Source organism: Artemia sp. Qi Xiang Cuo, chromosome 1 (assembly GCF_049724085.1).
Source record: "Artemia sp. Qi Xiang Cuo chromosome 1, ASM4972408v1, whole genome shotgun sequence".
Lineage (NCBI taxonomy): Eukaryota > Metazoa > Arthropoda > Branchiopoda > Anostraca > Artemiidae > Artemia > Artemia sp. Qi Xiang Cuo.
This window is the reverse complement of record NC_142794.1, coordinates 48,091,875-48,104,266: the sequence shown is the minus strand read 5'-3', so window position 1 is coordinate 48,104,266 and position 12,392 is coordinate 48,091,875. Positions and strand designations below refer to the sequence as shown.

Below are 12,392 nucleotides of genomic sequence, written 5' to 3'. Positions count from 1 at the left end.
GGTGGTATGCAATTCAGCCATTGTTTACATACTTATTTTTGTGAAAAATGGGCATGTTTGACCTTTATTGTCCAAAAAGATGAAGGGCATTCAGGTCAACCTTACAGAGAATGTTGAGGGGACTATTGAACTAAACCAGAACACGTTATGTGCACACGGGTTGTCAAAAAGGCGTAACTCAGGGATGATTGAATGTATTAATTTGGAACTTTCAGTAAAGGATGAGGGGATGATCAATTGACCAAAATGGTAATATTTGCATGCTACTACTACTAATACAGCTACTACTACAACTAATACGACTTCTACTTCCACTAGTACTACTGCTACCACTACAGCCACTACAACTACTACTTCTGTAGCGAGTACTACCAAGGCTAAGGATATAGAAGTGAAAATTATAGAAAATGTTGAGGGGAATGTTGAACTAAATCTCTATACAGATTGTTTAAAGGGTGTATCAGCGATATCTTTGGAACACCTTACCGTATCAAGCTAAAACCTCCTAGTCCATCGTAAGGGGAATATTCTACTGACCAAAAGGCAACATGTGCATACTACTACTCCTACAACTGCTCCTACTAGTACCGCTGCTCTTTACTTGGGCAGCGCTATTGCGCTGTTTATGATAATAAATTGACTGTTTTGCGGGCAATCTGTAACCCTGGTATATCGCATAGGACCTTTTCATGGGTAATCATACTATAAACTTCTTGGTTGCAGAAATTTGTACAAAGTAGTCTTCAGTGAATTCTTTTTTCTTCGTGTGCACCTAATTTGTTTCTGGAGTTGTCTAATTCCCAGGCAAAGGTGAAGTGGAAAGTACAATTCTTTACCCGTTAGACCTAGTTGCATGTGATGCTATTCAATTGTGACCAATGAGGCCTATGGGATTTTTTGGAATTTAGTTGTTGATTAATTTTTTCAACTTCACATTTCCGAACATAAGTTCACAGTTGTGTCAATGCTTAATTTATCTTTGACACGTAAGATTAGTTATCAATACGGTTCAGTTGTGGTGTGGAAGACTTTTTGAACACTTCTAGTAATACAAAACACTAATAACTTGGATACCAACGCTCAGGTACATCCAGTGTCGTTATATACAACACAATGTTCTACATATCTGAAAAGCAGAGAATTTTCTGTTACGTAAAAATTCCTTTGTTAATCCGGAGGTTGTTCGAAATCGTTTCCAGTTTTTTTCTCTGTTCAATGGTAAGATTTGATAAGGGTAAAAATCATGTTGGGTTTTGATTTATCCCTGTTAGTGATTTTATTTTTCGTATTAGTGAGAGTCTTTATTATTGTGAGTCATATGCTTCTTAACTTAAATTATTTTAGATGCAATACCGGCGGGGTCAATTTGGAGGCGGGGGGCATGTGCCCCTTCTAGATTTTGTAAAATCCCTAAACTGGGTATTTTCATCGAAAAATACCTTTTTTGGGATTTCTGGCATTTGATATTTCATTGAGAAATACCTTTTTTGGTATTTCTATTAAAAAAGCTGAAAAATATACATTTGTAAGATTTTAAAAATATACCTACTCCCCCTCCCCCTTAAATTTTGGTTAATTGACGCCATTGTTCAATAGATAAAATACTTTTAAGAAGAAGACGATGGAAAAGCAACAAGTGGTATTTGTAGACAAAGACCCAGATGCAAAAAATTGAAACAACACAAAATGATATAATACGTCTCATATTTTGTCTTAGGAAACCCACAAGCACCAAGTTTCTGCTTATGGAGAGTGGATTAACAACAATAAAAGATAGACGTAGCTTTCTCTTGATAAAACATCTTACAAAAATTGAATCAAATAGCTCACACACATTACATAATTGGTTAAGAAATCCAGCCATGTATAGAGGTATTGCAGATGAGTATGCCACTATTCAAAAGAAGGTCCCTGTACCAGCACAGTCTATTGCACCTACTGTCCCCCCAGCCCCTCCATGGACTTGGTGAGTTCCCATAATAAAGACTGACTTTTCAAAATGGAATAAAGATTTAACCCCCATTGCTTTTGTTCAAAAAAAATTTGCAGAACTTAATACAATTACCTATAAAAATCACTTCCAAGTATTTGTTGATGGGTCAGGAGTGAATGAGAGGGTTGCAAGTGGTGTTTTCCTTCCTCACCTGAAAATTGCAATGGGCGAGAGATTATTTAATAATTTATCTATAATGTCTCCTGAGTTAAATGCCATAATCATGGCATTAGAACACCTTAAGCAAAACCAATCTTTGATTGAAAAATTGAATAATATTATCATCTATTCCGACTCTTTATCAAGCCTTGAGTTGCTGGCCTCAGCTCCTCAATATAAGTTGGACATTGACACTTATCATTGTCTCAGTATTATTGATAATCTTGCTTCAAGTGGTATAAACACTTACTTCCAGTACATTCCAAGCCACTCTGGCATAAGTGGTAATCATCAGGTTGATGAAATAGCAAAAAATGCTATAAATATTGACCAGCCAAGTGGGAGACCAATCCAAATTAGAGATATTTACCGATGGAGGCTATCAGATATTAATTTTAATAAGATTAATCCTATCCTTTCCACCTTTCCCAATAAGTATCTGTCTAAAATTTATCATAGAATTTGTTCTGGAACAAATGGACTAAATTTCCTTGCATTCTCATATAAGATTTCTAATTCAAGTGGTTCAATTCCCCTGTCCCCTCTTTGCAGGCATTGTAATATGAATAATGAAACAATTGACCATTGCCTATTTGAATGTAATATGCTGACGTCTGCACAACATACCTTGCTTTCTAAACTGTTAAAATACTTCAAACACCACAAAATCCCACTATCAGTCAAGAGCCTAGCCAACTATACCTGCACACAGAGCATAGAAATCGACATCTATCATCTTATATTTGAACTCCTAGAGTCGAAAGATCTGCTGAAAGATATCTGAATATATCTAATAAATATGAGGCAATCAAGCCAGTAGCTCTGTAGCCCACAGAGTGAAGCAGAAGGAAAAGGGCTAAATAGTTTTACTGAAAAGCCCGCCTGCTGTTAAATAGAAGAAGAAGAAGTAGACCAATCTGAAAGGATTAGATTGCCCTCTTCTTTCATATGTGATTAATCGATAACAATCTATTCCAGGTACTCTTAATCACCTAGTGCTCACTCTTGCCAATTCAGAAGCTGGGAATAAACATTTGGTCTAAGGTGTAGCGACAAGCTTTTGAAAGATTTCAGCAGCAGATATGGACATTCCTGCTTACCCTCACCATCTGCGAAAGAAATTGTGTATGACACGCCTACCTTATAGACAAGGGAAAAAATTTACAGCTGTTAAGGTTGATGTTTTTTCTTAAATTCTCTTCTTTCTATCTATATCTGACATTTCATTCATTTTTTTTTTACATTTCATTCATTTGATCTCAAATACATCCTGATGTGGCTGAGCCCTTACTTATTTTTCTCTTCAACCTATTTCTGAAGTAGTGGTCTGTTACTGATGTAGAAATAAAATTATGATGATGCCTCGAGGATATTGATTAAAGACAATACTGCAGCGCAGCCTAAGTAAAGTGCTTTGTCCCTTCTCTGTGTTTCTTTCCGCCACTTTGAACTGAAGTGATGATCGTTAAAACTTGGTTGGGAACTATATCCATTGGAAACTGAAAGCTCTAAAGCACCTTTTAAGAGTCAAAAAGAAGTGGAGGGTAATCAGCTCCCTCTCGTGTCCTTTTTTGCTATCCCCCCCTGCGCGTAGGCCCCCAAGATATCTGATCAAAATTTTGGGATGGCCATTCTACTCAGAATTTTCAAAAAATCTTTTCAGGGTTGGAGAACACGCTTTAAGTAAGCTAATGGAATTTGCTATGATTTTGTAGCTAATATCTGAGGGATGAAGATAAGGTTTTCGGCAGTACAGTAACTCGCCAGGTTTGTGTAATCTGCCAAGTTAGAGACTACGTTGTTCCAAGTTAGTGATATGTTAGTGATACTGCCAAGTTAGTGAATGTTTCAAGAACTAATATCAGAGGTAAAAATACTAGATTTTGGGCAGTAGGGTAGTTTGCCCTGTGCGGAGTGTAGTCCAACTGATGTTATGGGAGCTTATAGCTATTGTTTGCTAGTAAGTTTCTTCGTGTGCTTTTCCCTCCTATAGTCTGTGCTCATTTGTGTTGCAAAGAGCGATATCGCTAGAGGTGAGTTATTGTGTTTATCCGCCATTCCTTGTTGTTGTTATTGTCGACTATATCGCAGATTGAATATCGTGTCGTATTGATACCACGTCTTAGTTCTTATCATATTGTGCCGCTATATAACCAGAAGTCTTAATGTTATTTTGAGTGTCGCCATTTTTCTGTAGTTGTCAACTGTGTCTAAGGCTTAATATAATTTTATGTTGATATTACACATTGACTCTTATCCGTTTTGCAACGTTTCATTTAGACCCCGGCGCCGCGCCGGCGGATCGACCGAACGCCGCCGACGAGAGACCCGGTCGAACGCCGCCGAAGTTTCGTAACGCCGCCGGCGCACCGCAGGCACGCCGCCGCCGCCAGAGGCGGCGGCGGTTGGTCGACTTTAAATTATTTTTGCGGCAATTCTTTATTGCGTCAACCGCAAAGTCGGAGCTTTTCTTTATCATTTGGCTTAGTATTTCCATTTTCCTGATTAGAAATCAAGCAGAACTTGCACTATCTCAGAATTTTTGGGTATTTCTCGGAAATCTATGCGGTACCCCGAAAAAATTTGGTTCCCCGAATCCCCGAAAATCAAGAAATCATGATGCCACACCTAGCAATTTATCACCATTGACTTTCCCTGCCAAATATTACTTTGCATACCATTATTCTTCACTGCTCTCTTGTTAATTAATTTTCCTCTCTTTTGTGACTTTGCATAGAAACCAGACAGATGCAATATGCTATTGCAAATATTGCAATATACACAGTTCTTCATATGCTGACAAAAAAGTATCGTTTTGATGAAATGAGTTTAAATCATTTCGAATGCAGTTTCCCATTCGCTATTTCTTACATCATTCGTATTCAAGAATTTTATTTTCAAGTTGAATAGAATTATAGAACGCATTCACTACTATACAGCTTCAGCCTTTTGTTGGATTTTGAAATTGATAGCCGACAGATTGTTTCTACAGCTGAATTGTAAGTTTGCACATTTTTGTTTTGCTGTTTTTAGATAAGATTTTCTTAATGTTTAGTACTCAATTATTGAACGCCTGATAGAAAATACAATCTTCTTTCTGAAACATTTTTACCCCCCCCCCCCCCCCCAAAAAACAACAACCACAAAAAAAAAAAAAACAACCTTCGGCTGAGACAAAATTTAGCTATAGACTAAGCTATGTACTAGGTTGGGGAATTAAAGATTGAACCGGAATGAAATATTTTGATAGACCCAGGGCCCCCCATAAGGATTTGTTCATTGTCTTGGATATTTTGTGATGTCTCATAGGCTATTGGCGTAATTTGGCTTATGTGTACGCTCTCTTTTAATAAGATTACTTGGATCTTAAAGAATACCACGGCATGTTCATTACTCAATTTTCGAAAAATTTTAGGTACGTCTAATTAATTTCGACATTTTTGTTGTTGTCTTTGTACCCCTTTACTCATGCCCTCAATTTTTTTTCAAGGAACACTAAGCTGTTTGAACCGTATAGTGACCTAGTTAATTATTAAGTAAATTATTTTTCTAGTGAAAACTGAGACGGTATCTTATCAAGGTGGGATCCAGAGGGGGGGGTAGAGAGGTATTATATTTAAATGATAATAGCTCGAAGTTTTATTTATTGAAAGCAGGGATCCCAAAAAGTTGATTTTTTTTTTTTTTTTAAAGCAGAGACGGCATCCTATCTAGGTGGTATCCAGAGGGGGGAGAGGGGTATTAAATATGATAATATTTAAATGATATCTCGATTTTTTTTAAAGCAGGGGTGCCAATAAGTTAATTATTTTTTTTTTATTTAAAGCACAGACGGTATCCTATCAAGATGGTATCCAGAGGGGGGGCATAGGGAGTTATTATATTTAAGTGATAGTACCTGATTTTTTTGTATTGAAAGCAGGGATGCTAAAAAGTTGACAAAATTAACAAGATTTTCGTGAGTTATACTTGATACAGCACTTGCATGGTTTTATCGTCCAAAGGGAAACGGACATATGCGTCCAATCCGTTTTTTTCCTATTGATGAAACGGGTTTACTTTGAAAACATTCATTCATATGTACCAGGTAGATTCACACTAAAACGAATTGGTGTGACGAAAGCGATATCGACATCCCCACCTAACGTTGCGCTCGAGTAACAATGGCGCCCTTGGTCCAGTGCCCAAGTTATATTAAAAGGCCAGGTCATAATAAAAGCTTTCAATTTGGGAGGTTCAAGGAGGAGTCTTTGACAGTCTTATGACCTCAGGGTACAAGATGTTGCAACGTTCTTACGTATCTACAGTGGTTTAGAAAATTCGATCATCCCACAAATGATAACTACCCTTGAAAGCTATTTTAAAAAGAAACTCTTTGGAGATTTCCATAGAAATGACCTTGGCAGAAGCTTTGAGTCTGGGCGGGGATCAAAGAGGAGTCTTTGGGCATTTGACCACAGGTGACTTATTGTTGCGACTTTCTTAAATTTGGTAATTCTTGTGAGCATTTGGAAATCAAAGCTTAAACTCAATAACTGATACTAAGTGTCCTAACATTTTGCTTGGATTAAAAGTGACGAACTAGGATGAAAATTTCAACATCTTCCTGGAATCAAGAATATTTTCTTGATCTCATAGCTTATGATAGGTAGCATTAAACTTAATGAACTTCATATGTTTGGAATCTGTAGAAAAAGGCAATTCTTTCGGTGTATTAATTGTTATCTTCTTTTTTTGTTAGGGTTTTGGCTGCTATTGGGCCGAGTCATTATTTACTTGCAGTTCGTTACCGCGAACTGTTTGACCACTATTTCATCCTTTTCCTTTTGTCTGGTTTAACTCAAATTTTGTATACGTTTTGATCCCATGACAATACACGATATTGGGCCCACGACCTCTAGCAAATGCAACGTGAGACACTCATAATATAGAGACTCGTTATATTCACTGGGATATTATCTTTGTTCATTTTGGACGATACTGTGATCTAAAATACTCGGATAAATTAGAACACGTCATCAACGCCCCAAATGTTCATTTTTACCCTTAGAAACATTTTCCGATTAGCGGGAAAATTTTCCGCAAATCGGAAAATTTCGATTCATTTCCCAGGGAAATGAATAGAAATTTTTCTTTTTAATGCATTTTGAGATGCATGCATTTTGAGAAGCATGTTTTAAAAGTTTATTTCAGTGCTGGCTTAATATAATGGAAGGTGTCAAATTTTATGATAAAATCTAGCAGGGAAAGATGAGGAATTATAAGTTTTTTTTCTTTTTCCCCAGGTATACACAATAGCCAGTGAATCCACGAATTTGCTGATAATCAACTGTCCTATAGTGGTTTCTCGTGAGGATATGAAAAGGCTTTGTCGTCGATTTGGTAACGTCACTGACCTCCATGAACTGAAAAACTACCCGAGTGAAAAGTTCACTAAATGCTTTAGGGTCGTGTATGTGAATATATGGCATTCAAGGTAATTTCATGCTCTTTTTTTTGCCTCTTCGCTGCATAAAAATTATCCCTTCTGTGAGTTATTCCTATGGTTTAGTCTGATTTAAAAAGGAGCTATATTTAGGCAAAAAACTAGTCTTGAATGAAGTTACAGACCTGGGAAAATTTGGGAACGGATTGGTAAATACTCTGTCCGGTGTCTAGTGCCAAAAAAAGAAGAAAAGGGATAGTCATAATTTTAAGGCATTGCTGCAGGATGTTGCAACGTCGAAATATTACGTCAGATAACGTAAAAACAAATATGTATATCAAGAATAGCTCACTTAATGGTGCTGTCTCGATAAAGACCGAAATGTCTAATGCGCATTTTTTTTTTTTTGCTTGTAGAGAACGAACGTAGTAGAAAATTGAGGGAGACCTCCCTTAATTACAAGCACATTGATTGTCCGTTTTAGGGTTTGTAGTCGCTAATTACAAACATAAGATTTTTTTAAGATTTCAGTTGTTTGTATTTCCATGGTACCAGAAATATCTAAATTGACTTTTTTTAAAGCTACATTTTTTAGATAATGTTTACTTGAACGGTAGGCACCGCAACTATTCCCTGTTGAAATAAGAATTGCGCACATATTTTGGTCAACAACATGGCAAGGCCTTGCCGTCTAATCTCCTTCCACATCCCCCTCAAAATTCATAAATGTTGTTTCAATGCGCCATTTTGGACTCGAAATTACAAGGGATCATTTTGGGATGGTCTTAAATAGTCTGTTGACTGTAATATAATGAACAAACACTAAAAATACATATTTTACACATCTAATTCGACCATTTGTCTCAATAAAAAGACTGAAGAGTTCTTTGGTCTGTGAAACTGGAGTACCTAAACCAAGGCGTTGTGGCTCGAACCCCACTCCTTCCACCGGCTGTTTAAGAGCATACATGTTGCGCCTCTTGATGCCAAATAGCTCTGGGATTATTTAGATGGTATAATTTGAGCTCCAAAAGTAGGATCTCAAGTTACAAGTTAAGTGTCATAAAACAAAATAGAGTATGTAGTATACATTTTTATAATGACTTTCGATTCCTTCCATAGATTGATCCTGAGCTTGTTTGTTATGTGGTGTATATTGAAACATGAAAAATTTTAAATCAAAACCGATAATTGCTTGTTTTACAAATGAAAATTTTTTTTTCACCAACGCTGGTATTTAAGGGCTTAGAAGTTACTAATGGTTAACTAATATTCCTTTTAAAACACAGTATGTCCCCAGTTGGAATGTTAATTACAGATATGAGACCCATATCGCAAAATAGACGCAATAAGACACATTGTATTAATTATAAGCGATGGTCTTAAATTAGTCTGTTGACTGTAACAGTATAAATATTACAGTCAACAGTTTAGGAACTGTTGATTACATAAATTAGTTTAGAAAAGATACTGAACTTAAAAAAAAACCCAGCAATCATGAGGAACAATGATGACAAACTGGAATCGATCACATATTATCATTTATAATTTTTGTTTTGCTGTCCCCCCTTCCCCCCTTAAACTCTTCTAAAGGTTAGAGCAATATTTACACTTTATTGGAAACATAATATATTTTGAATAGATTTCTTTTTTATTAAAAAAATGTTAAATTTTACTCAAATTAGTCAAATTTTATGGACAAAAAATATACCGATATACATTTTCATATTGCAATAGTTTTAGTTTTAATATGTCAAAACATCCGTTATTATCCTCAGCGTTTTTTCCTTTTAGATTCGTTCCTTTAAAATGTATAATAATTACATTTGCTTAATAAAGCTTTCTGAAACATCGATTGGTAATACCTGAAACCGTCTATGGAGTTGCGCTATGATAATGAAGTCAAGATTAAGACAAAAATAACTTACCTCAAATAAGAGTAGATTTGCCACTCCCCTCAAATCCCCCTTAATGCGAAACTGTCATCAAATCCTAAATTACTCAAATGAAGAACGAGATTTTGAAAAAGGGAATATTTTATCTATTATTCTCTATCTCAACCTCGAGGTCATGAATAATTTTTCTTTGTACGTAAAATGGCCGCACCTAACTAAATTAGTAAAGCAAATAATCATCTAAAATGCATGTGTTTAATTAAATCTGCGAATCCCTCTGTGACACTGAAATGTAAATGGAAATGACAAAAATAAGGTCTGTGAATACATCCGTAAGGCTCCCATGCCCAAATTATATTTTGATAGTGACTGCTAAGGTAAAGCTCTTAACTACTGTGTTCAGGAAAATGTTCCAATTTGAGCCCTTTTTTTTCTTCATAGGACGGCAAAGAGAAAGCTGGATGACTTCAATTTTATGGGTGGAATACTGCACGTGTGCTACGCTCCTGAACTCGAATCAGCTGAAGAAACAAGACTAAAAATACAAACAAGAATGGAATTTTTGACAAATTATCAACCAATACAATCACCTGGAGAAAGCTCTTTGCAAAACGAAAAAAGTAAAGAAGATGGGAAAGTACTTGGAGAGTGCTCAACTTTGATTGGACCGCAGGTTTATCTTTTATTTATTTATTTATTTATTTTATTTTTACTCTTTCTCTGGATCTTTGTGGGACTAAGGAATGTTTAAGGTCAGAGCTTGTTTCTAAGCAATGTGTACATTATGAACGCGGTCATAAATTTTAGATTTAAAAAAAAGAAAAAAAAAAGATTATGTTTCGAGGTTTCTTCATTCGTTTGGACACACTTACGATTTGTTTATTTTGTGTGACATGTACGTTTGTTTCAAGATTAATTGCATTCAACTGATTGTCGTCTATTTCAGATTCCACATGGTGTTATTTTGTCAGACTCGACAACTGTAGCTCCCATTGGCTATAATGAAAATCAACCATTGAATTGACTGGGAAAGAACCACTGCCAAAAGCATATCATATGGATGTAAAGAAGAAAGCTTAAAGAAGAAGCAGTAAGAGAAAAGGGATATAAGCTACAAAACTGACATGGATAGAATTTCTTTTTTTTACTTAGTAGAACAACCTAAATCGATTTGACAGTTTTTCTGTTGATTCAGAATAGACATAGCCCATTCTTAAAACTGAAAGCTTTATCGCTTGCCAAGTGCTTCTTTCAGTCATCTATCTCATGTCGTAAAAATGACTCATTGAATGCTTCTTGCGATCTTGAGGCTTGGCTTTATGTACGGTTGTATTGCATTATTTGTGATTACACTTTTCTTCTTGTGCTTAATTTACATAATTTCGTTACGCGTTCTGTGAAAGTACTGGAGTTGCTTTAAGTCGTATTAACTTTTGCAATATATCTTTTCTTTTCAATTTTTTTCCCTATATAAGGAATTTATATGGAATTTTTTTTCATATAAAAGCTAAAATTATAATAAAGTAAGTCTTCAAAATCTAAACGACTGCCTTGAAACAATGGAGTTTTAGGTCAGGCAAATGTTTTATAGTGTGAGTGTCATATGAGATAACTGAACAAGGCTAAAAATACTACTTACACAAGGAATTACCAGGGCAGCCAACTAAAGATAATATTTTCAGCTTGGAATTCGGCGATTTTTTATTTAACTTTTCTTTTCTTTAGTTAATTCGGCTTGTAAATTAGGTTAAATTCCAATTAATCTATGATAAATCTTATAAGATAAGATTTTACTGCAAACGCCCACGGACCATAGCAACATACGAAATACAACTACAAACAAAGCCCGAGAGCAAAATACAACTTGAAATAGTACAAACCAATAAAAAAACAGAACAAGGTCAACATTTTTAACCAAGAAGTCCCATCCATAATAAAATTCAACTCCTAAAAACCTTAACAAACTATCCCCCAAATATTAATTTCCAATGTTTAATCCCTACACGAAGAAACTTGCACAACTGTTTAGTAGCACAATCGTTCCTCTCAAAAATCCTCTCAGCCGAAAAATTTTGTATTAAAATATTTGAACTGTCTGGTAATCTTGTATTATTTTTGAAAATTCAGGACAGGGTACACTAAAAGAGGATGGGTGGATGAAGAGTAGTCGAAGCAAGGTCAAATTAAGAATTTGGCGTATTTTGCTAAGAATTTTTTTTTTTTTTTTTTTTTTTTTTTTTTTTACGTAACTTGTGATGGAGAAAATAGGGCAGAAAGAATTAGCTGTGGCAACTTTGCAAGATAGAAAAATAAACCATTTGGTATTGAGAGGGGGACTGTGGATGGACCTTTGCTCTTGGTAGTATTGGCCTTATACATATTACGATCTTCATATATTTTGTACCCCATACTGTCCACTTTTACTGTTAATTCAATTCGTATAGAACTATTTCTATTTATAATTTTTACCATGTTAGAATTCGTTTATATTTACCAATCTACTGATTTAATATTTTACATTTTTCTGACAATTAGCTGTTGACACTGCAACCACAGAGCCTATCTCTCGTGTGGTACAGTGTTCCCCTTCATCTCCAGCCTACAGAAGATTTAATATTTTATAATGATTTAATATTTTAAGTTTTTCTGGCAATTATCTGTTGACATTACAGCCACATAGCTTATCCCTCTTGTCATAGAGTGCTCCCTTGCGTCTCCAGCCTACTGATAGACTGCACCTCCAGCCTACAGAAGAATTTTGAAAGCTAATCCAATATTATTTTCGGGGAACTCAGGGGAAGTAGTGATTCCACAATTTTCCCAGTGAGAGGCTACGCTCATCAGTACCTAAATAAAGAGCCAGGTGCCTTGCACTCGACTAGAAATCAAAAGTTGTAGTGTTTTTTTAAGAATTAAATGG

The 12,392-nt window shown here is 35.6% G+C and overlaps 1 protein-coding gene across 1 annotated transcript in view; it reads left to right on the top strand.

The window, feature by feature from the left end:
- The window catches only part of LOC148956407 (RNA-binding protein 48), a 31,230-nt gene extending 20,301 nt beyond the window's left edge, over positions 1-10,929 (top strand). Inside the window, exons 2-5 of the mRNA XM_089095219.1 lie at positions 3,131-3,327; positions 7,438-7,628; positions 9,914-10,145; positions 10,419-10,929. Of these exons, the coding sequence (XP_088951345.1) occupies positions 3,235-3,327; positions 7,438-7,628; positions 9,914-10,145; positions 10,419-10,496 (594 nt within the window). The 5' untranslated portion in view covers positions 3,131-3,234 and the 3' untranslated portion in view covers positions 10,497-10,929. The remainder of the gene's footprint in view (positions 1-3,130; positions 3,328-7,437; positions 7,629-9,913; positions 10,146-10,418) is intronic.
- The last annotated feature ends 1,463 nt before the right edge of the window (positions 10,930-12,392 follow it).